This window comes from Pipistrellus kuhlii, unplaced genomic scaffold (genome assembly GCF_014108245.1).
Source record: "Pipistrellus kuhlii isolate mPipKuh1 unplaced genomic scaffold, mPipKuh1.p scaffold_m20_p_5, whole genome shotgun sequence".
NCBI classification, from domain to species: Eukaryota; Metazoa; Chordata; class Mammalia; order Chiroptera; family Vespertilionidae; genus Pipistrellus; species Pipistrellus kuhlii.
In genome coordinates, this window is record NW_023425551.1 from 47582372 (window position 1) to 47607755 (window position 25384).

At 36.5% G+C, this 25384-nt stretch overlaps 1 protein-coding gene across 10 annotated transcripts in view; it reads left to right on the top strand.

Annotated features, from left to right (window-relative positions):
• The window catches only part of SNAP91 (synaptosome associated protein 91), a 120176-nt gene that overhangs the window by 36407 nt on the left and 58385 nt on the right, over window positions 1–25384 (top strand). For all 10 annotated transcript variants that reach the window (XM_036414360.2, XM_036414361.2, XM_045572771.1 and 7 more), the window contains 6 exons: window positions 1546–1688; window positions 2393–2468; window positions 3380–3482; window positions 5149–5242; window positions 6797–6908; window positions 16254–16360. In XM_036414360.2, coding sequence (XP_036270253.1) covers window positions 1546–1688; window positions 2393–2468; window positions 3380–3482; window positions 5149–5242; window positions 6797–6908; window positions 16254–16360 — 635 coding nt within the window. The remainder of the gene's footprint in view (window positions 1–1545; window positions 1689–2392; window positions 2469–3379; window positions 3483–5148; window positions 5243–6796; window positions 6909–16253; window positions 16361–25384) is intronic.

Consider the following 25384-nt stretch of genomic DNA (forward strand, 5'->3'; position numbering starts at 1 on the left):
CATCTTCCAGGAGCTTTGATATGGCAGGAACTTGGGACGATTACGCATCAAATCTGAACACCCAGCAAGAACAAAGCACCTCAAGTTTTAAAACGGAGAGAGGTCACAGGGGGCTACATTTACAAGGGACCAGGAAAGATTTCTTGAAGGATGAGTAGAATTCCAATAAAGGAAAATGTTGAGGGAGAGGCATTAAGTAAGGGGACAGGGATGATGAATGGAATTTAAAATAAAGTCAGAAATAAGCCTGGCTTGCTGCCGAAACTGGTTTGGCTCAGTGGAAGAGCGTCGGTCTGCGGACTGGGAGGTCCTGGGTTCGATTCCGGTCAGGGGCATGTGCATTGGTTGCAGGCACATCCCTGGTGGGGGGGGGGGTGTAGGAGGCAGCTGGTCGATGTTTCTCTCTCATCAATGTTTCTAGCTCTCTCTCTCTCTCCTTTCCTCTCTGTAAAAAATTGATAAAATATATGTATTAAAAAAAAAATAAGCCTGGCTTGGTCCACTTGAAACTCAGATCAGTTATCGATACGCTTTAAGAAATTAATAGCTACTTCAGTGATGGAATATCAACTTTTTGAAACTGTACTTATGATAAAATAGAGAAGTACATAAAACAAATACATAGCTCGATGATTACTGAGTGTGGATTTTAAGTAAAGAAAAGCATGGGTCTGCCTCTGTGTTGGTTGCATGGGATTTCTTAGGGAACAGGAATCATGCAGTTCTCTGAATGGTGCAAAAGAAGTCTAAGGTGTTTCCTCTTCATTTCTCATTGCCCCAGTGTAGCTTAGATTCCTTTTGTAAATCTGTGATCTTGGATTGCCTCTGCTAGCCTTTTGACAATACTCACCATGTTTTCTGAAAGCTGGGCAGCGCCTTTTGGCCACTGTAAAAAAAAAAAATTTCCCCTGAGATTGACCTGGAATCATACTGATAATATGTAGGATAGTGGATTTATTATAAAGTTTTACTCCCTTAGAAACTAGAGTCAAATTATAGAAATTTAATGCATGCATGATGTTCTTTGAAAGCTGAAATGGGCATAGTAAAATTCTTTCCTTTCACTATTTGCTCTCATTCTGACACTTATGTGACAAATGTATTTATTAACATCCATCAAAATTAAAACCCAAGTGAAATATGCTTTTAGCTCTTGTGTTTCAAAAAATACATTTGTGTTATTGAGTTCAAATGATGCATAGAGTAAGTGCCCACATGTCTGAGACAATTATGCTTAGAGGGATAACAAAGATGATTAACAGGAGGCTTAGCTCTCCTGGAGTTTGTACTTTTAAAAAATGACATTGGTAATAGAAAACACATAAAACTTAGAAGAGGATTCAATAGGGGAAAAAAATAAGCTCAAGAAAAAACACATAAATATATGTGTAAAAATAATACAGTTTAACTTTTAAAAATTGTATTAACTATTTTCAAAGCAATTTTAATTCATTTTAGTGAACAGGTTTAAATGTTTAACATTTGCAATGCATTTTTGTATGTAGTGACAAATATAACTGACTGATATGTTCTCTATGTTCATAGATTTGATCCAGGCTACCAATGAGACCAACGTTAATATTCCTCAGATGGCCGACACGCTCTTTGAGCGAGCCACGAACAGTAGCTGGGTGGTTGTATTTAAAGCTTTAGTCACAACACATCATCTCATGGTGCATGGAAATGAGGTAAACTGAGTAAACGCGTCTGTTTTTGGTGGGGGATGAGGCTTTTGTGGAAGAGGAGGATGATGACTCAAGGCCCTTTGGGTTTTCACTAATTAGCAGAAAAAGAAGAGGAAATCTTGGTTCACATTCTTCTAGAGTACAATTTTAATCTTCCATTTTGCTATTTTTCAAAAAGCAAATGTGGTTAGACATTTTATTAGAGATATCTAAGAATTCAGTATCACTGGTATCTAAATGTATTTACCATGTCAATGTATTAGTGGGCAAAAATGTTAGGGTAAAGGAACAATTATTTTTTTCCATAGGAATTATTCCTTTGTGCCTTTCAGTGAAACTTGCTTTCATAAACATGTTTAATTTTGGAAAATATTAGAATTAATTATTATAATTAAAATATTAGAATTTCCAAAATTAAACATGTTTAATTTTGGAAAATATTTCCCACTTTGTATAGGATGCATACTGAATCTTATTAAATTATAGTGTTTCTAATATATTTAGAAATAAAAAATCATACAATTTAGTTCTAACTCAGTATTATTAAGGCCTTTCCCTACTTCAGAGAAAGTCAGGAGACTAGGAAGATTTATAACTGAGTGAAAGAAAAGAGTGACAATTTGTAAAAGTAAAAATTCCCTTTAGTATCACAAATTAAAAGTATGATTTGAGAACATTGGTGTTTGATTCTAATTTTTGTTTTTTAGAGATTTATTCAGTATTTGGCCTCTAGAAATACACTATTCAATCTCAGCAATTTTTTGGACAAAAGTGGATCCCATGGTGAGAATATTTATGTCTTATCTTTTTTTTTTCTTTTTAATGTTTCTTGTGTCTATTTTTATTTTTGAAATGAAATTATTATTACAAAATCATTATAACTGTGTGTTTAAGAAAAAATGAAAAGTATAGGATGTACATCCATTTTTTGATAGCTCAATTGGTATTTCTTTCTTTTCACATTTAACCCAAAGTATATGTACACTTTGAGTGAATAATTATGGGACACCCTGAATATAGCTAGTTTATACTAGTTTTTAAATATCTCATTGTTAAAATAACTCAGCATGTAAATTATGTAAATTTTATTTTTGTCTTTCTAGTGTTTACCTTAAATAGTAACAGTAGTTGTGCTAGACCCACAGTTGTTTGTTTATAATGGTGCAAGAAGCAGTGAAATGAAAGGTACTTTCCCAATTTAAAAAACAGGTAACAGTCCTGAAGGAGTGTTCTTTATAAATGAATAGAACTCAAATGACATTCATCTGTTCATTCATCATACTTGTTGGTTGCTATTACATCTAAGGCAGGGACACCAAGCAAGTGGAGAGTTCTCAGAGAGTTGCACATATTAAGTCTAAAACATGCTGTTATTTGAAACAGTGAACAAAACTGCAAGGAAAAATCAGAATAGACATTCTTTTCAAGGGTGATAGCATAACGAAACTGATTAGTCTTGGAATGTCTCATGGCAAAAGCACTTTTGCCTGCAGTAGTCTTTTAGACGAGATCGGGCACGTTCAGGGTGTTATGGCCGAAGACTGCAGTAGTGTTTTAAATGAGGCTTGTCTGATACACTTACTGACCTCTATCCTAGAATTATTTACACTGGGGAGTTAAAAGAAATTGGTACTAAGCAAAGCACAATTGAAGGTATTTTATTAATTATTTTATTTTCTCCGCTCCTTCCCCAGGTTATGATATGTCTACCTTCATCAGGCGCTATAGTAGATACTTAAATGAAAAGGCTTTCTCTTACAGACAGATGGCATTTGATTTTGCCAGGGTGAAGAAAGGGTATGTTGTTTCTTTCTCCTATTTATTTGAGCAGAAAAAGTTTTTGAAAGCATACTTAATTTATTTTAATTAATTTTCATTATGAAGACCCTGTTTACAAATGCTTGAAAAAGAAACTCAATAATATTATAGAAGTTAGCCTTGAGGTTGTAATATGCATTGCTTTCTATATCATGCATAAAATCTGACATGATGCTCTGGCATAACATTTTGTTTATTAAAATCAATTCAAAATTCATATATATATTTAATTTTAAATGGAGAGAATTTAAAATATATTTAAAAGAGCAGTGACTGAAGTTGAGAATACTTATTTCAATGTGTTTTGATTGAGGTTAAACTGAACTGTGTACATGGTGGAGATCTCTTTTTGAGAAGTAATACCGCGCTGGTATTGCACATGCGCGCGTGCGTGCGCACACACACACACACACACACACACACACACCATAATTGAACTAGTTATTAATACTAATTTTTGATTAAGAAAGCCTCATTGAAACACAAAAACATTTTAATTCTTAATTAACATTTATTTCCTTCTAAATAGATATTTGAGTTTAATCCGAAATGTTCAATCAAAAATTTGTGTAAATCTTGTGATATTTTTCTAACCTGAAAAAATGACAAGGTGTTGTAGAAGGTTTAATATTTTAGTTTCAGGGAACCACAAAAAATTTAACTCTATTCTAATAGCTTGCCCAGCCTTAGCTTCGAACTTTTAAAATCATGGTGATGAGCAATAATAAGCTTGCTTATTCAAAATAAGTTAGTTTCTTGTGGGTGAACATTTATAAAATGAAGATTCTTACTTCAACCCCTTCGTGTTAGAGATGATTCTAGTCCATGAACCTTCCTGTGCCTGCTAACATGGCCCTGGGCAATCATTGTTAATGTTCTCAGATGAGTCGTGGCCTCTCCACCACAAGTCCACACCTTCTCAGAAACTTCTGCACCCTTTTATGCACATCAGGACACTTTGGGATACTTTTCCTACCATTGAAGTGAGAAAGACCTTGAAAATAATTGCCATCATCGGCCTGTTCACATCACATTCTCCTCACCCATTGCAGGACTGCCACTTCTTGACCATCCCTGGATGCAGGGGCTCCATCAGCGGTGGGTCCAGGGTTCATTGCCTGCTCTGAGGCACCCTCCGGCACTCACCTCCAGTTTCATTCTGTGTGGCGAGTGAAACACTTACCTCTTTTTGGCCAAACTGTGCCTGTCAGCATGCATTTTTCTCCACTGATGGTTCATAGTCTAACATCTGGACTCCCAGGCCTACAGGATTTGAAGACTTCCATGACATGTTTTCTCTCTTTCTCAGAAACCAAACAAACTGGCATTTAGGAAACTTATATTTTGAATACTATTATCTAGGTTAAATATTTAAAAGAATCCATTTAGAAATTCAACTGGCTTCTACAATAAATATGCAGACCACATGGCTCTCTTCCTTTGCTGCCTGTGTGGTTGAAGAATAAGAATGGATAAGAGGAAGTAGTACAGAGAGCAGGGTCAACAACAGCCTCTTCATGTCTCAAAAGCATTCCACCTGGTTAACAAGGAAACAGCGGGGGAAACAGCTTAGAACAACGTCTGTGGTCTTGAATTTTTCATGTACAAGGAAGTTTTCTCTTTTTCTCTTTTTAAAAACCTGTAGGGCTGATGGTGTAATGAGAACAATGGTTCCAGAAAAACTACTAAAGAGTATGCCAATACTGCAGGGACAGATCGATGCACTGCTGGAATTTGACGTACGTATCTCACTGGCAGGTGTTTCTTGCACAGTCAGGATTGTCTTTCATTGAAGGTGGGCTTCAGGTAAAGCTGGAAGCAGATTGAGATCTCCCTCATTTACCTTAGCTAAGCCCTTCGTTGAAGCTGTTAGTGCAATGGAGATAATTGTGCAGATCGTCCCAGCAGTTTACCAGGTATTTATTAAGTCTTGGGAAAATGTGAGTGATGCATTCTTGGAACCCCAGGTTTGGAGGAGGATGGCTGTTTCCTGTTGTCTTTGACAGAATGTAGTGCAAAATGTACCTGCAGGCAGCTGGCTCCGCCTGCTGTTAGAAGCCACTTTATACAGACCATCTAAATGACACCACCCACCAAAGAGAATTATCTCTGTTTTGTCCTGGTCCTTCTTCCTGGCTATTCTCTGAAACCATTCCTATGTATTGGCTGTGGTAAGATTATATAGAACTAAACGTGTACACACAGTGGAACACAAATAAAATTGGGGAAATCCGGATAAGATTTGTGGATTGTATCAATACCAATATCCTAGCTGTGGTATTATGCTATAGTGTTGTAATGTTACCAGAAACTGGGTGAATGGTACCTGGGAATCTCTATTTTTTACAACTGCATATGGATTTATAGTTATTTCAAAATAAGTTTAATTAAATGAACATTTAATTCATGAAAATAAAGTATTCTAACATGTAGTAAAATTTTTAACTCACGTTGTTAGCTTTTCTTTCTTTTGGTGGTTGTTTAAAACTATTTTCCTCAATTATTAATAATTTAAAATTTCTGTTACAACAATATGATTTACTTTATAGTTGCATTCTGGTCACAATACCCAATTTCTGTGACATTTCAGTAAAAGCAGCAAACTATGTATTTTTTGATAGATTTTATAGTAAGGACTTAGCTAGGTATTGTCAATTGATGCTTATCTTTTTCTCTTTTTGAACATTTATTTTTCTTTGCTTTTCTTCCCTTCGATAATACTGTCCTAAGGAGAAAAGTTATAAAGGTGAAAAACAAACAAACACACACACACACCCCAGAGGATTTGGGAATGAGGAGAAATTCTTCTTCTTTATTTTGGTGGTTAGAGTATTTGGTGGATGAGTAAATGCTATGATTCTCAAGAATTGCTTTAGGGGTTGCTGATAAGGTATCTATTTCCCACGCTGTGCTTCCTTGCTGAGTTACTGCAGGCCCTGGAACCTGAACCCTTACACAGATAACATATATAGGGGAGGTGGAAGAATGTAATAAAAAAATGTAAAAGCAACAAAAGACCAGATGTGCAAAAGGTGGATATTATCCATCTATGGATTACTGATCAAATAGAGTATATGTATGCCTTGTAATTGATAGGACTAACTTCATTGACTCAAAGCAAGAAAAATGTGATCCATCTTTTGATATTGGTAGGGTTACTAAGAGAATTACACAGCATTTGTAAAATAGGGATGTGAATTTCTTAGTAATCATTTGAGACACTTTAATATGCACTGAGAAAAATTGTCAACTGATGATACAATTTAACATATTAACTTCTCATTTTCTTCTAGGTGCATCCAAATGAGCTAACAAATGGTGTTATAAATGCTGCATTTATGCTTCTTTTCAAAGATCTTATCAAACTTTTTGCTTGCTACAATGATGGCGTTATTAACCTACTTGGTAAGTAGACTACTGAATGATGTTTGAATAAAGACTGTATCAGATGCAAAGATTTGGATATCACAGACTTCATACATGAAAATCTAAATATGCCATTCATTCTGGTCACATTCCCCTGAGTATTCTTACATCTAAGGATTCAGCTCAGGGAACAGGAAATAGTCTAGATGTTTTAGGCAGGAAGGGATTCCATAAGAGGATTTTGGTGCTTACAAAATTTCAGAATGACGAAGAGAGTAGGTTATAAGCATTGCCTCTCAGAACAAGTCCCATAATGATAAATAACTGCTCCCTTCTGCTAAAAAACTCCCTGTGATGCCACCTCTGGAGATGTGCAGGAAACAAGCAGCCACTGCCACCTCAGTCGGTACAATAGTGAGAGGGGCCAGTCTAGCACCCAGGTTCCTGGACCTGTGAAGTGATCAATGGTTCGGAGTGTACACTATAATCCCCAGCTTCTTAAGGTATATTCCTAGAGTAGGTTAGAAATGGATTCTTCTGCCAGCTATCCCATCATTATGTAAGCCCAGCCACTTCTGGATGGATGGGATTCATGTTAAGACTGATGGATTCTGTGGAGTCTGTTGTCTCATTTCGTGTGCAGTAAAAATAGAGGCAGTATTGTGTGAGATACGATGATGGTGAGTAATTCCACAGATGGTGGTGCTGGCAGAGCAATATGGGCAGAGATGATAGATCCATGTACAGGATAAACCGTCTGTGATGGTATAGAGGAATACTGCTCTCACCCCTAGGAATCCATGCTTATCCTATTACTTTGTGGATGACTCCATTCTCCCTGGAGTATGGTGCCAAGGGGAAACCCAGCATTGATCTCGGGTATTGGCAGACTGAAGATTTAGCAGTGGCACTTTGTTCATCAGTCTATGGAGTCCCTTTACTCCCTGATTACTGAGAGTCTTTTGGTTGCCTTTGGCCTGCATGGGATAGAAATAGTCTCATGATCTTCATTCATTCTGAGTGGTCCATCTATTACCTGTTGTCCAGATCTCTTGTCACTAATCTTTCCATTTTATTTTTTTTAAGTCTCTGGTAAAACAGGCCAGCAGTTAGTTACTGCACATATTTTTGTATATTTCCATATGTATCCTCATATTTCCTTTGACATAAAGTAAAAAATCAGGAAGATATACTACTTAAAGCTTTCCCTGAAATAAAAGATTTCTTTCACTGTCAAGGTCACCCCTCTGTGGGGATATAATGATTTAGCAAACTACTTCCAACTAGTGCCAGCATCTGTAAACCAAGCTTAAGTTCTATTGCCCCTCAGTCAGCTGGTCGTAGGCATGGTCTGAGGGAGAAAGGGCAGTGCAGAAGAGGGGGTGCACTGGGAATATGAGCCATGTTCACACCTGCATGGGATCCAGGATCTGCTTGAGGCTGACCTCTGATACACCACTTCTATTTGATGATGGAGTATTTTTGCACTTGTCCAACTTTGTGATTTTGTATATTAGAAAAACACGTGAGGTGTCATGATTACTCTATATTCTATGGTCAGAATCTAGAAGCAAGCCAAGAGCAATTTTTCCAAAAGATATTAGTTACTATCCGAAGAGGACATGGCTCTGCTCCAAAGCACCAGAGGCTCCTCAAATTCCTAGTGGAGCATGCCAGGGCGTTCTGCAGCATTCAGAGCTGCTGCGGACGCTTCGAGTTCCTTTGGATCTGCAGGAGCAAAGGCCCACGTGACTCCAGTCTGGAGCTGTTGCAGAGCCTTCCCTTCCATCGGGATTCCACTTCATATTTGATACTGTACCAGATATTCTGTTGAGAGCAGCACACACATATTGCATATGCCACCTCCAAAAAAAAGACAACTTTTGCCTGTATTTTGGTTATAGGGGATGCAAGGTGAAGCAATCTGTTTTCACAGGGAGGGGACCTGTGGACCTTCAGAAACTTCATTGAGGTAGTAGGTCCCTGAACTTTCATGGATTCTGCCTCTCACCCTTTGATATGCATGTATCTTATCAAGGCACTTAGCGTACTTGAAATTCTTGTCCAGTAGATACAATCAGAATAATGTCATCAAAGTGATATTCCCTGGGCTTATGACAGCCAGAGAGGATGATATCCCTGAAATAAGACAGTGAGGGTGTACTGGCAGATGAAACCTAACTACTTATGATGAGCTCTGGTTATTGGCTGGAGATAAAAAGAATTTTCTGCTTTGGTAGTTGCCTGTCAGGTGTCAGGAGCTGTGCTGATTTTATGCCGGTAAGGAGAACACCTCTGGATCTCAGCAAGTTGGCGTCACCACCTGATTAAGTTTACAGTAACCTACTATTTCTCTCTACCATCCATGCATCTTTTGCACAAACCAGATATGCAAGTTAACTGGGGATATGAGGGAATGCTAGCCCTGTATCTTTGCAGAAATTCGGAAACCATTGTGAGGACACTGCTAATTTCAAAGTATTTCTATTCCAACTACAATATATGTTCAGGAAACCTGGGCAATAACCGCAGATGGTTTCATGCATCCACTGGGATATAGTTTTCTTTTATCACCTAATCTCCATAGAGCCTCTACTCAGATTGATAGAACAGAAAGTGACATTTTGAGCCCCCAGGGAGTAGCATCAGCTTAGAGTCTGTGTCCCTAAAAAGTCTGGGCATGTTTTTGTTTTTGTTTTTTCCCTTGTCCCTTTGCAGGAGATGAGAAAAAAGTGCTTTGGATGTGTTTCTAAGACCTTCCTTAAGAATACATGTAAAGCTTATTGAAATTCAGCTTGCCTGACCCTAACACAGAGTTTCTAACTCTGTAGGTCTGGGGAAGGGCCTGAGAATTGCATTTCTACTAAGGTCTGAGCAGTGCTGTTGCTGCCCATCTGGTGACTTCAGTTTGAGAGCCACTGTGTTTGAGTCCCTCCCAGATGCTTAGGCTAGCATTTTTTTAAAAATTTCTTTATTGATTAAGATATCACATATTTGTCCTCATTCCCCCATTTCCATCCCAAACCCCTCCCCACGCATGCCTCACCCCCCTGTTATCCATGACCACTGGTTAGGCTTATATGCATGCATACAAGTCCTTTGTTGACCTCTCCTCCTTACCCCCACCCTCCACCACCTTCCCTCTGAGGTTTGACAGTCTGATCGATGCTTCCCTGTCTCCGGGTCTGTTTTTGTTCATCAGTTTATGTTGTTCATTATTTCCCGTAGATGAATGAGATCATGTGATACTAGTAATACACTTATAAGAACCGAAAATGAGACAAGCAATAATGGCTTTGCTGAGAGGCAAATGAATCAGTCTGTAGTGAGTTTTTTTCTGGGCCAACAGTTCTTTTGAGTCCCAATTTCAATGTCAAACAGTTCCTTATGTGTACATGTCAGCAATCATATTTCAGTTCTGGATGGTGGACAAATGGTGGTAATGCAGGTTCAACCCTCTCTGGTTTGGTCCTGGGCTACCTGCAGCAACACACAGCTGCTGACTGCAAGTATGGCAAGGCATCATCAGTGTCTTCCATCTCTGGACTGCTTCTCTTCTGTCTTCATGGCTGGAGCAGTCCTGTCATTCCTCTCTTTTGCAGGAATCTACATGATCTTGGAGTTGTTTTCTGAAAATATACAAACATATTCTTGACCAAAAGTTAATAAAGGAATCTTTTCTATAAATTTGACTTGGGATCCTTTTTCATGTTTTGCCCAAATGATTTTCCTTTGGCTTGTTTTGACACCATGTGTGTTTTTCATGGATGTCTTTCTATTAGCATTACAAATGAAAGTTAATTTTCTAAAGTAAAAATTTTCTAGATGTAATTTACTTAAAGGATATTTTTCCTTACATGATATTCTCCTATTATCCCCCTTTTTAAAATTTAAATATTAGGAGTCTTTTGGAAGTGAGAGAGCAGCTGCTGTCGGCCAAGTCTCTGTCTGTTACCTGGGTCCCGATTTGAGCTGGGCATGGGAAGGGAAGCAACCATAGGGGTCGGAGTCCTCCCTCAGAAGGGGTGAGAGTTCAGGCTCTGCAAAGTTGGAGGGGTAAGGGTCTGTGCCCCACCTCTGTTGACCCCAAGTTCTTTCCTGATGATCCCTCTGCGACTGTGCTTGTCTTAGGTTGTTCCTCCCCTGAGGAATCTTTCCTGACTCTGGCTAACCAGCTATCCTCCAGGGCCAAGCAGAGTGATGCAAGATTCAGTTCTGTCTCTTTGTTAGCCTATGCCCCCATGGCCTCCATGCCCAGCACCTGCCTTGGGATCTCCTCACCTGCTGGTGGGGCCCAGCACTGATCACATATCTTAGGGAACCCAGGTTTCTTCTCCAGGGAGGGCCCAGCTCACTCTACTGGGTGAGAGACAGGTCCATGGTACCAGCTACATGAGGCTTCAACCTCAGTATGAACAGAAAGCTCAGGCAACAGCTGTGGGCAATTGGATTGTGAGAAGAGGGTCCTTCTCCGCCAAAAGGGCAAGAGGGGCCAATATAGAATGTTCAGGTCAGGCTAGCATTTTGAATCCACGTGTTTTGTATGCTTACCCAAATCAGTGTTATCAATGATGTTATTCACTCTAATGTAATATGCCTTCTTTCCTGCTCAGACCTTTAGAATTCATTCCAGTTCTCTCGGTTTTTATCAATTAGGATTGACAGATTCAGGAGGGGGGGGAATGCAAGATGCCTCATTAAGTTTGTATTCAGATCAACATGAATGACTCTTTTTGTATTAATAAGTACCATGCAATATTTATGACATGCTCATGCTAAACATTATGTTATTTACCATTTAAATTTAAGTCAGTATCTTTCATTTTGTCTGGCAATCATCCTGCCAACATAAATCTACAAACTCTTGTACTTCTTGGAGCATGTGTGTTTTTGCCTCCTGGGTCCAACTTTGTGCTTGTCTCCCCGGGACACGCAGGATTTGCTGGATTCTAATTTTATTCTGTCAAGGCAGTTGACAAAAGAAAAGGGATAAGAAGTAGAAGGATAGGGTATGAGGAGAATCTTCGTTCTCTGATGAAAGGGGTTGATTATAGGATCTCTAAGCAAGGCAGGACCAGCTTCTTCTGACTCATAGGGAAAAGCTTTTTCCAGCAAGGATAGATTCATTGTTGGATGAATCTACCCAAGTGCTTTGTTTTGTTTTCACTTTTCTAATAAAATCCCTCATTTTCACAAAGGACAACATGATGAGGCTGGAAATTTAGCTTACCCACATATGTTATAATTCAGCAACTCACAGAATTAGACACTCATCTGACGTTCAGCTCTGACAGTCCTATGTCTGCAAGAGATAAGGTTATTTTAGGCCAGCTCGAAGTATCACGGTCTGAATGGAACCTTGCATCCATAATTTAAAATCCTGAGCTGTCATTTTTCCTTTGTAAGCTCTTTAGGGGAGTCAGAAGCAGCCCCTCACCCCACAGTTGTGTTTGCCTTGTTCCCATCATGGCGATCTCTATCCCAGCAGCTGCTCGCTCTGATAAGCTTAATTCTGGGTGCTCATTTCAGAAAACCATAGGTGATCATTTAAGTAATAATTTTTCTCCTATGCAGCCCAGCCTATGAGAATCTAATTTTTCAATAGTTGCCCATGGACATTGCTGCCATTAAAGCCAATCAAGTTGCATATCTAATCCAAGATTCCCATCTTTAACATTTTTGAGGGTCTGATTTCTACAGCCACTTCATTTATTAAACACTATACCTATTCTAGAAACAGAAAGTACCCTACATACTGTAAATAAAAGGAGGTTTAATTCAGGGAGTTAGGTAGTTATGTAATTATTGGAAGATTGCAGGAACTGGTTTTAGCCTCATGAGATGACTACTGAATCTAGGGGAGCTACTACTAAGGCCACCACTTTAAGGTGTGCTCAAAGAAAGTCGCTGCTGCTACCACCCCAACTGCCTTGCAGCCCTAGAAAGCAGAAGAATGGACGCCTGAAGCTATACTCCAAGGATTAGGGAGTCATGTCGAGTGTCTGCAATCATAACAATTACTCCTCAAAACCCCTAAGGTGGATGGCAGACAGTGCAATGATGCTGATAAACTCATACTTCCAGGGCTTTATCACTTGTAAGAAACAGGTGTAAAGGTACAATAAATATGGCTCTGCCTCAATTTCACCTTCTAGGCCTCCCACAGGTCTAATTTGCAGAACCCTGGCTTTTTATCAGTCTAGAAAACAAAAGAATGAGGGCTGGATGAGCCAATCCCAGCATCGAATACAGGGCTCTTGGATATTTTGCCTTTAGTATGGAAAGATTCCTGCCCATAATTGCAGTTCAAAACCATACTGCCTTTATTTCAGGTGGGACAATTTATCTGTAAACCAAATAAGATATGTTTTCCCATTTCTCTTTTGCTAGCTGATCTTACTCTTCCTTCCTACTCATAAATGTGAGCTTTTGCTAAAGTTCCTTTCTAGCTATTTACCAATCTGCTGTTTCTGTGTGTTCTTCATTGGAAAAGCTATTATCTCCATTATGATGAGTCCCAAATCTAGTATGTTGGTTCTTACCTTTATTCTGAGCTTTAGTTTTACATGTCTTATTATTTGTAGACACTTAAATTTAGATATTGTGTTCTTACCTAACACTCAGCAAGATCTAAAACTGAACTCTTGAATTTACCCTTCCTAATCTCCTTGTTCCTGTTTATTTATAATTAGACTTTTAAATATAAAACCTCACTTGCTCATCTTACTCAAATGCACAACCCAGTTGATTCATTCTCATCCTCTCTCACCAGCGGACCCCTGTTTAATTCCCACTTCCGCTTGAAGAACATTCAATATAATGCCTCTTATAATTCATGTGACAATTAAACATGTTAAGCTGTGATCCTCCTCTATTGTTGTCTTAAACAGCTACTTAAATATTGCTCTACTTTCCCTTTATGTTGGATTCACTGATTGATTATAGTAAGAATGCATTTTTTTCCTTTTTATTAAAATAATAACCATTTGGTACATATTTTTATTTCATCTAATTTGAAAAAGACAGTCTATTCGCCATAATTAGGAGCAGAAAAGGAGGAGAGTTACACCTTTTCATATTCAAGACCCGTCTCTTCCAAAGTGGTAGGGGGTATACTAGTATTCTTGCCCAACAACATTCTGGTGTGAGTGCTCTTCGTTCGGCATTGACAAATGGCTCTTGTGAAAATAATACTTTAGAATATAGGCATGTTTAGAATCCTAAGTATTTCCAGACAGATATGTTTTCTGTTTACTACATAATGCTAGGAATTAACTTAAATATATTGAGGGTTCGTTTTAATCAAGGACCTCATGACCAATTCTTGGCATCTAATGTTGAAATCAATATTGGTGCCAGAAACCTTCACAAACATTTGATCTATATTGACACTCTGATGTTCAAGTTAGAAGATGCTTCCCTTCCTGACTGATGTCCACGTCCACAGCCTTGGTTTGTCTTTCAGGGATGAGATTCCTTTTCATGTGGCTTCTTTCCTAGGACAGTTACTTGTGAAAGGGAATACTAACATGACAGGGGATTTATCAGTACTTTATTTACAAACATTTATGTGATGAATGTAGAATTTGATCATTTCAAATACTGAAAACCAATATATGTTAGCTTTAATATGAAAGAAAGACAGAGGCTCATTTCTGGGTGATGCATACCTTCTGTGAAACGTGTTAATTTCTTTGGAGCCTGTCCTGGTCTCTAAGGGGACAGGGAACCCTCACAATTTTGCATATGTCAGTGCACGTTGCCTTTCATCGTCATTACCGTGGTTATAGAAATAGTTGTGGGCTTATGACCTAAAACCGTGATGATTGAATCTCTTTTGTTGATGAATCCTAAATTACCATGATAGAGGCAATTTTAAAAGCATCCAAAGGAAGCAGAGAAAATTTGCTTAAAATTTTGAGGCATTGGTTTTAAAAGGAAATTGAGATTATTTTTGTTTTCTTTTTCTTTTTGTGTTATTGCTAAAGACCCAATGCAAAGAAGTAAACAGATTATAATAAACAAAAGTAATTTAGATATTTTGAAGGAATTGTTTATATGAAGATTGTATAACAAGAAAAAAGGAAAGTATAGTTTCTCAGAATAAGTCCTTTTTTTCAAAAATTACTTGTTTCCTTATAGCACCATGATCCTATCTAAAAAGAGGACAGCATGGATAAAGGAAATATCCTTAGCTTTGACCATTTATTTGAAAAGCTTGCTTTCTTCTCAAATCCTAATAAGTAGGAAACAGTATGTGTTTATTTTTTCAATCCCTTTGCTTCTCTTGAAGAGCCTGCAGGGGTGGTCTATGCTAAAAGTAAAATTACGAAAAGACTGTCAACAGAAGGTAATGAGTAGCTACCCTTAATAATTAGTTCTTTGTGTAATTATATATTATGAAACCTTTCTTGAGAAAATTAAAAATACTTTGAGGTAGTAAAATTACATGCTGAATGAAATCAAGAACTTTAAAGGGTGAGAGAATATAAAAATAGCATGTGTTTAACCAAGTGCAGATATAAAATAATGATGACACCAAGCCATTGGTTATGATCCAGAGTTGCCTGGGAGCTGTTGTAGACAATGGCCTACCATGTCTGCAACTGCAGTGTCAGTAATTATGGACTGAAAGACTGGCGGGCAAAAACACTGATGAAGAGCGAATTTTCCTCAAAACGGTGTGGAGAAAGCATGCTATCATGCTGCAGTTGTAATGGAGTGATGGTACCATAATGACTGTGATGTCCAATCTTGGGAGGACACAAGAGAACATCAAACTTCCTCTGTTTTTCTGTTTAGAAAGCTACCGGTTGAGAAAGAGGACTTGATTATAGAGTCATGAAGTGTTTGGTAAACCATATGTTTTTCCACAAAAGTTCACAATCTTATAACTAAAGCATACATTGTTTGAAAGAAATGATTTATAACCACTAAAAGAAGTATCTATTTATGTAGAGTGTAGACATCTAGAGAATTATTTAATTCATGGAAGTTTATAGGTTATTGCTTTATGATATATAAATTATTGGTTAAGAGTGAGCTAGTAAGGAAATAAGGATACAGTTCAATACAGTCATTCATTACTTTTAAGATTGTTATCACAAAGAATTCGATGCTATTTTCCAAAATAGAAAGCTGGTAGGTATGGATCATGAATTTAACCTGTTTGATAATTCACATGTTACTGTATTTTTATTGTTTCCTGTGAGACACCGTAGGACAAGAACCATTTTAAATCCCTGCAGTCCCCTTGCTTAGGTGCATTAATACTTCTTACAGATTTTAGTGCCATGTTGATTCAAACACTAATTTCAATTTTAAGTAATGGTATTTATAAACACTTATAATACTCTTTTAAAAATGCTTGTCTGTCTGTTCTAGAAAAGTTTTTTGAAATGAAGAAAGGACAATGTAAAGATGCTCTAGAAATTTACAAACGATTTCTAACGAGAATGACACGCGTGTCTGAATTTCTCAAAGTTGCGGAGGTAAGTAATATAAAACTTTGTTGGGAATGTAATTGTACAATATTAGCTCATGTATCTGGAGTGAATAATAACATTTATAATCTATCCAGACACTCTGCCACAGATAACAGAGTGTTAGGGTGGGAAGCGACCTTAGAAGTCATCTATCCACCTTTTCACTCAGACCTGCACACTGCACTCCTGTATCCCAGTCAGATGACCATTGTCTTAAATAAAGGTTTTGTGGATGTGAGCTCACTTAACTGCTTTGTAAGGTAGTCCGTTTCTCCATTCCACCTAATGCTATCTTTGATTGTAAGAAAGTGCTTCCTTTTTATTGGACCCTAGGGAAAAATCCTCAGAAAAGCCCATCTGTTGTTCTTTGTGTGTGAATATAGATAATAAAATCTGACCTTTCTTACTGTGTCAGTGATTTAAACACAATGAAAAATAAAGCAAAGTATAATTAATTTTATAAAGTTTGTAGTTTCTTAAGGGCTTTTTAAACATATTTAGTCAAAATAAATTTGTAACTGTATAGTTGATGTTTCTGAGGTTCTCTGTAAGTTGGTCTTTCATCTTATAAGATCCAATTATTGGTTCATACTGATATTAGAAATTATAACAATGTTATCCTTTAGCTAGATGGGTTTTTATCTTACGTGTCAACTAACTGATTGCTAGGACTGGCAGGAGCGCTGTGTGCAAAAGGTTCTGAAGCCCAATGGCAAAGCTCACAATGCCATGAACATGGGACATTCATGCCATGCTTTTGTATTTTTAACCACTTTGAGAATATAGCACAGAACAAGCATTTTATATACACAGTTTCAAAAGCACTCTAGTCCATGTTCTAGTCCATATTTCAAGTCTCATATATCACAGAAGTAGTAACTGTCAAATTCAAATGATGAGATCAAAATAATATTGCAAGCACCCTTGTTAAAGGGTGTCTTCAGCTTTGATCCTTACAGCTTGTAATCAGAGTAAAAATGTTTTGTGTATAACATGAGAAACAAAATGTAAATTGCACGTACCTGGAAGCATGTTCATGTGCATTTCCTCGTGGGTTTATTGATGTCGGTGGTCTTTAAGAAAGGGTAGAATTGTTTGACGCTTTTGCTTTTACTGCTACACAGGTTTTATGTTTTGTATTTCATATGATTTTCCCGTGGTTTAACCATAATTATCAATATAATCTAGTAAATGTACCTGATTTCTTTCTGTGAAAATACAATTTTGCCTAAGTCCAGAGAGCAGGAGATTATTTCATTATTCTGCTAATTCCCGGTGCATATGCTTCCAGTGTTCCCATTTGTCACTGTTTATATCAGATAAGGAGCTGACATGTGGCCGTCTGGGGTATACACTTATCTAATCAGCTTCCTATGGCTCAGCTCAAGGTCTCCATGAGAACAGGGTGCTTACTTATCAATTCCTTCTGTTTTTCACATGCAAAAATTTGCTTTGTGTCTGTCCAAGCTAGCACAGGCTCAGTTCAGGCTACTGTGAATGACAGTTACAGAAATCAGACATCACTCTGAGAGCCTGTCTTTAAATAACTGAATAAGTATTTTACGTTTATTTGAACATTATGATTGCTTTATTAGAATGTATACTAATTTATAAAATTATTTTTAATAGAATGAACATTAAACCACAGTAGATAAAACCTAACCATTTGTGCTTTCTTTCCCATTTAAATTATATTGTTCATGATTTCAACACTAATTGTTGAATATCAGTGTTTAATGGAATGCTTTTGATTGCTTAATACTGAAATACTGTTTGACAAATGTATATAGCTTTCTCTTCCAATTAGTACTCATATGGTGTATCTACCTCTAGATTCATATTCAATAGCTGTCCTATGGTTAATACCACCTGCCTAATATAGACTTCCAGAATGTCATTTAACAAATACAACTACATTGACTATTTGGCAAATATTATCACCACGTTGTTTATCATATTAAAAGAAATGTAGAGTGGTAGATTAATTTCGATGGAAATAGATTTCTCAGAGGAGTTGCTCAAAGTGCAGAAAACACCATTTTTTGTTTTCTCATACAGTCAGCCCTTGACTTCTGCAGAGGATTGATTCCAGGACCCCTTGTGGATGCCAAAATCCACAGATGCTCAAGTCCCCACATATAAAATAGCATTGTATGTGCATATAAACTATACACATCCGCTCATATACTTTAAATCATCTCTAGGTCACGTATAATATCTAATACAATGTAAATGCTATGTAAATAGCTGTTATAGTATATTGTTCAGGAAATAATGACAAGAAACAAGAGTTTGTGTATGCTCAGTACAGATACCACAATCATACGCCTAACTACATTGTACACATCACCAACACCACAGCATTTCCCCCCAGGTATTTTTGGTCTATCTTTAGTTGAATCCATGGATGTGGAACCCATGCATACAGATGGTTAACTGTACTGAAGATTCCTAAAGCCGACAACTGAAACTTTGCAAAAATGGTGGTTTCACATGTAAGAGGAATTTCTGCTAACCACTGCCTTTTTATAGAACCAAGTTATTCTTAGTTTGCTAGCCCAAGGTAAATACCAAGTTGTAGGTGTATGTCTTCCAGAATATTTGCAGACAGGAAGTAATATGATTTCTCTAGTGCAATCACACTTCACCTCAATCTTCCAAGGTCAGGGCAGTAAAAGTAGCAATGTTAAGGATGAATTTCTAAATTGTGTCTTTATCAGAATTATTCATTTCATAGGAACACATCATCTTTTAGCAAAGTGATTCCAATATTAGGCATCCATAATACTTTACTTTCAAAAACACTGACTTCATTCATATTAATATTTAATGGCTCATCTAAATAGATATTAAGTATGAAAATAAAGGGGATGAAGTTGCCTTAGTTTATAATTTCCATAACTTGTAATAACATAAGTGAGTTTAGGGAGGCATCAGCGGCTTCTCTAAAGCCAGAGTCTAGTCATTCGCAGTTAAAATCTGTATTTCAGGGAGGTCTCTCCAGCTTAAGCTGATCTAGAGGAATGAGGGTCAGTGCCCTGTACACCAGTGGTACTCCAAAGTAGGCTTTTTGCTTTCCCTTCCTCCCCAGCGGACAATGTCTGGAGACATTTTTTATTTTTACAGCCAAGTATAGAACAATGCAATAATAGCAGGGGATCCTAAAGCCCCACTTACATTTATGTGTAGACAGAGGAAGAGGGGGAGGCCTACTGACATCCAGTGGGTAGAGACCAATGATACTGCTAATATCCTACAATGCACCAGACATCCCCAAACAAAGCATCATCCCAGAATGTCAATAGTGCCCAAGCTAATCTAGACATAGAAAAGGCAGAGAAAAGATGTTAGCTCAGCACCTGACACTCAAGTGGATTTTCCAATCTCCGGTTTGCCTTCTTGTCTTTGTAGGAACGCAACATTTTTGCTTCATGTATTTGTTTTTGCATTCCATTAACATAATCAAGGCACTTAATTTATCAAAGAGAGAGACTTTGGTTAAACTCACTTTGTTTCTTTAAGAGTCGATTCTATCATTTATATAAAATGAGATCATTGAAGTTATAATTTGAATTTTTTGCCAACTTTTTATTTTGAATAATCTCCAAATCTGTGCAAGAGTTGATAAAGTAGTATTAGTAAGCACTTACTCTCTTCATTGATTTAGCTTTATTAATATATTTCTATATTTGTGCTCTTTCTTTGTGCTTCTTTTTCTCTTACTTCCTCCCCCAACCTATTAATAAAAATTCCTGTATGTTTTTACCTAGTAATTCCACTTCTACAAATGTATTCTACAGATGAGTCCACACAGGTGCAAAACATTGTGTGCAGCATTGCTTGCAATGGCAAGAGATTGGACTCAACTTCAATGCCTGTTAATAGATGACTTCTTAAGTAAATTACAGGACAAGGCAGCTGCTTAAAAAATTAGGGAACTCTGTGTATTAATTTAGATATAGAGCTAAGTTAAATTATTAAATGAAAACTATAAGCTCAGTGTATATAATACAATGTTATTGTGTAATGATGGGGGATATAAATATTTATATAGTTCACATTTCCTTGGATGTACATAAAGAAATTCTGGAAGGATACATAACAAACTAACAAAATGGTTCTCTCTGGGAATAGATTGAAAATACATCCTGGGAAGTTATGAAAGCTAAATGTACATTCTGTTGCTTTTGGATGAAATGTTTATAAAAATGTGTTAAGTTCATTTGATATTACATGTCCTTTAAGGCTGATGTTTCTTTATTGTTCTGTCTGAATGACCTTCATTCATTGATATAAGTGGGGTATTAAGGTCCCTATTAATATTGTATTGCTGTCTATTTCTCCCTTTTACCTTTTAATGTTTGCCTTACATAAATTTAAGTGCTCTTATTTAGGTGAATAAATATTTACAAATATTATATCCTCCTGTTAGATAGACTTCTTTTTCACTATATAATACCCTTCTTTTCTTTTTGTTTTGTTTTTGTTGTTTGTTTTTTGTTTTTAACACCCTTCTTTTTCTATTACAGTCTTTGCTTTAAAGTTTGTCTAGTATAAGTATAACTACGCTTGATTTCTTTTCATTCCCATTTGTGAGGAATATCTTTTTCCATCCCTTCACTTTGAATTTGTGTGTGTATTTACATCTAAAGTATGTCTCTTGCCCTGGCTGGTATGGCTCAGTTAGTTGGATTATAGTTCTATACACCAAAAGTGGTGGATTGGATTCCAAGTCAGGGCACATACTCAAGTTGCAGGTTTGATCTCTGGTTGAGGTACATGCAGGAGGCAACTGAATGATGTTTCACTCTCACATCAATGTCCTTTCTCTTTCTAAAAAATTAGTAAAAGCATGTCTTTGGGTAAGAATTAAAAACCAAAATAAAAATTACTTTAAAACTAAATTTTATAATAATAAAAGCCTAACATGCAAATCAACTGAATAGTGGAATGACTGGTCGTTATGACATACACAGACCACCAGGGAGCAGATGCTCAATAAGAAGCTGCCACCAGCCTGCAGGCTTCAGGCCAGCCAAGATGGGTGCCAGCAGGGGTTCCCCAATCACCCCACTGGTTGCCTCACATATTGGCCCTCATCACCAGTCAGGCCTAGGGACCCTGCCTGTGCACTAATATCATGCACTGGGCCTCTAGTAAAGAGATAGATAGATAGATAGATAGATAGATAGATAGATAGATAGATAGATGATAGATAGATAGACAGACAGTCTCTTATAGTCAGCGTATAAGTAGATTTTATTTTTTAGTCATTCTGTGTATTTTTATTGGAGAATTTAGTCCACTTACATATAAAGTAATTGCCCATAGGTTTGAGCTTATTGCCATTTGTTAAATGTTTTCTAGCTGTGTTCATAGTTCTCTCTTCCTTTCTTCTCTTGTCCTCTTTCTCTGTGCTTTGCTCACTTTCTTTAGTGGTATGGTTAGATTTCTTTATCTTTTAAGTATTTACTATAGGTTCTTGTTTTGTGGTTACTATGAGCCTTACATATACTGATAACAGCTTATATCTATCACAGTCTATTTTAAATTGATAACAATGTTATGAACATTCCATCCAAAAGGAATAGGATACACATTCTTTTCAACTATATACATAACATTTTACAAGATAAAGCACATGTTAGGCCACAAAACGAGTTTTAATAAATTCAAGAGAATTGAAATCATATCAAGCATATTTTCTGACCACAATGGTATGAAACTGGAAATAAACTACATGAAGAAAACTGGAATATTCACAAATAGGTGGTGATTAAGCATTTTACTGACAACCAAAGAAAAAATCAAAAGAGAATCAAAAAATACCTTGAGACAAGAGAAAATGGAAATGTAACATAAAAGAATTTATGGTATGCAGAAAACGCAGTGTATAGTTATAAATACCTACTTCAAGAAATGAGAAAAGTCTCAAACAATCTAACTTTACATCTCAAGGAACTAAAAAAAAAGTAAAACAAAGACCAAAGCTAGAAGGAAGAAAATAAAGATTCAAGCAGAAATAAGTGAAGTAGAGACTTAAAAAAACAATAGAAAAAGATCAGTGAGACTAAAAGCTCAATCTTTGAAAACATAAAATTGACAAAATGCTAGCTAGACTCGCCAAGAGAAAAAAGAGAAGAGACTTAAATAAGTAAACAGACATGAAAAAGATGTTATAACTGATACTACAGAAATATCAAGGTCCATAGGAGGGTATTATGAACAATTATATGCCAGTAAATAGGACATCCTAGGAGAAATAGATAAATTACTAGAAATATACAACTTACCAATACTGAATTATATTCTGAAATGGAACATCTGAGCAAATTTACTACTAACAAGAATATTGAATCAGTAATCAAAACTTCCAACAAACAAAATTTATATCATACTCCATGGTGAAAAGCTGAAAGGTTTTTTCCAGAGTAGGGATGAGACAAGGATTGGACACTCTCTCCACATTTATTCAACATAGTTTTGGAAGTCCTAGCACGAACACTTATGCAATAAAAAGAAATTAAAGGCATCCAAATTGGAAAGGTAGAAGTAGAACTTTCACTACTTGCAGATGATGTGATATCTAGAAAAACCTAAAGACACCATCAAAAATTATTAAAACTAACAAATTCAATAATGTTGTAGGATACAAAATCAATACAGAAAAATTTGTTGCATTTATTTATACAAACAATGAACTGAGAAATTAAGAAAACAATCTTATTTGCAATTGCACCAAAAAGAATGGAATACCTGGGAATAAATTTAACCAAGGAGGTGAAAGATATGAATGTTGAAAACTAAGATATTAATGAAAGAAATTGAAGAAAACACAAATAAATCAGTAATCCATGCTCATGGTTGGAAGAATTAAAATGTTCATACTACCCAGAGCTATCATATATTCGGATTCATAATCCCTATTAAAATTTCAGTAGTATTTTCACAGAAATAGAAAGCAATTCTAAAATTTATATGGAACCAAAAAAGACACCAAATAGCCAAAGCAATCTTCAGGAAAGATCAATAGAACAGAATAGAGAGCCCAAAAATACAACCACACATACTAGGTGTACCGGTTCATAATGGTGGATTTTGTATTCAAAGAAAAGAGAAACATCGAAAGTGCTTTATTCAAATTAATGTCCATTGCTAGCTACACATTTCCCCCATCTTTCAGGTAATTTGTGAATACCGTCCCAATAGAACTTTTCTTGTTTTGAGGCAAATCATTCAGAGGCCCAATTTTCCACTTCTTCGTATGTTTGGAAGTGCTGCTCAGAAAGTGCATGTGCCATCAATTGGAACAAGTGGTAATCTGAAGGAGCAAGGTCTGGTGAATACAGTGGGTGGGTTAGTATTTCTTAAGCAAGATATTTTAACATGTCTTTAACTGGTTTTGAAGTGTGTGATGGTATGTTATCATGAAGCAAAATTACTTTGCCATGTCTTCTGGAAAATTCTGGTCATTTTACAATCAAAGCGTGGTTCACATTGATTATTTGTTGTTGATAGCAATCAGTATTAATGGTTTCACCTGGTTTTAGAAGTACATAATATCCTATACCTTCCTGATCCCACCAAACACAGAGCATTGTCTTCTTTTTGAAGTGATTTGGCCTTGCAGTCCATGTTGATGGTTGACCTGGATCAACCCAGTTGATGTGGCACCCGATTTCCTTCTTTTAAAATCTTTCCCATTGCTTGTAAATGATCAGAAAGTGTTTGCTGAGCAACATTTAATCTTTCTTCAAGTTGTTTTTGAGTTTGACACGCATCTTTAATAATGCTTGTAATTGTTGGTCTTCAAGTTTTTTCAGTTGACCTAGTATGTTCTCAATTACTACAAAGGAGCTAAGAATACACAATGTAAAAAGGACAATTTTTCTTTGCTTTCACGTCAAAATCATTACTCTTAAAGCATTTAAACCAGCGGTCACAAGTATCTGAAGATGGAGCATGTTCACCATAAGCTTCCCAAAGTATATGATAACTTTTTCTTCAAATTAAAGTAGTGAATTAAAACTTCCCACAAATGCTCTTTTTTTTTGGCATGAAATTCAACATTTTTAAGTATAAAAATATCTATGATGTTTAGCACCTTCAACAAATTTGACATGTGAAGTTTTGAAGCTTGTCAATACAACAAAATAGCATACATATCAAATCATATATATATAACAACATATGTGTAACTCCATCTATTGAAAAAAATCTACATTATTAACTGGTACACCTAGTATGTTCTCAATTACTACAAAGGAGCTAAGAATACATAATGTAGAAAGGACAATTTTAATAAATGGTGTTGGGGAAATTGGACAGCCATATGCAAAAGAATGAAAGTGGGCCACTACAAGGATGTGGGAAAAAGGGTATCCTGTTTATTGTTACTGGGAATGTAAATTGGTGCAACCAGCATATTACACTATACACACACACACAAAAAAAAAAAAAAAAAAAAAAAAAAAAAAAAAAAAAAAAAAAAAAAAAAAAAAAAACCCAACAACAAAAAAAACCTCAAAATGAATTGAAGATTTGAACATATAAGCTGAAACCATAAAACATCTAGAATAAAGCATAAGTGATAATCTTTCTGAAATAAGTCTTGATGATTTTTTAAATCTGACCTCAAAAAGAAAAGGAAAAAAAAACAAAAAAACAAGTGGGACTACATCCAACTAATAAGCTTCTGCACAGCAAAGGAAACCATCAACAAAACAAAAAGGCAACTTACCAAATTGGAGAAAATAATAGCAAATCATATCTCTGATAAGGGGTTAATATCCACAAATAGAAAGACCTCAGGCAGCCCTAGCCTGTTTGGCTCAGTGGGTAGAGCATTGGTCTAAATAAAGACTGGGGGTTCTATTCCGGTCAAGGGCATATATCTAGATTGAAGGCTCCATCTTGGCTCTGGTTGGTGCCCATGTGGGAGGCGACCAGTCCATGTTTATCTCTCACATGGGTATTTCTGTCTGTTCCCCTCCCTTCTGCTCTCTCTAAAAATTGATGGAAAAATATCTT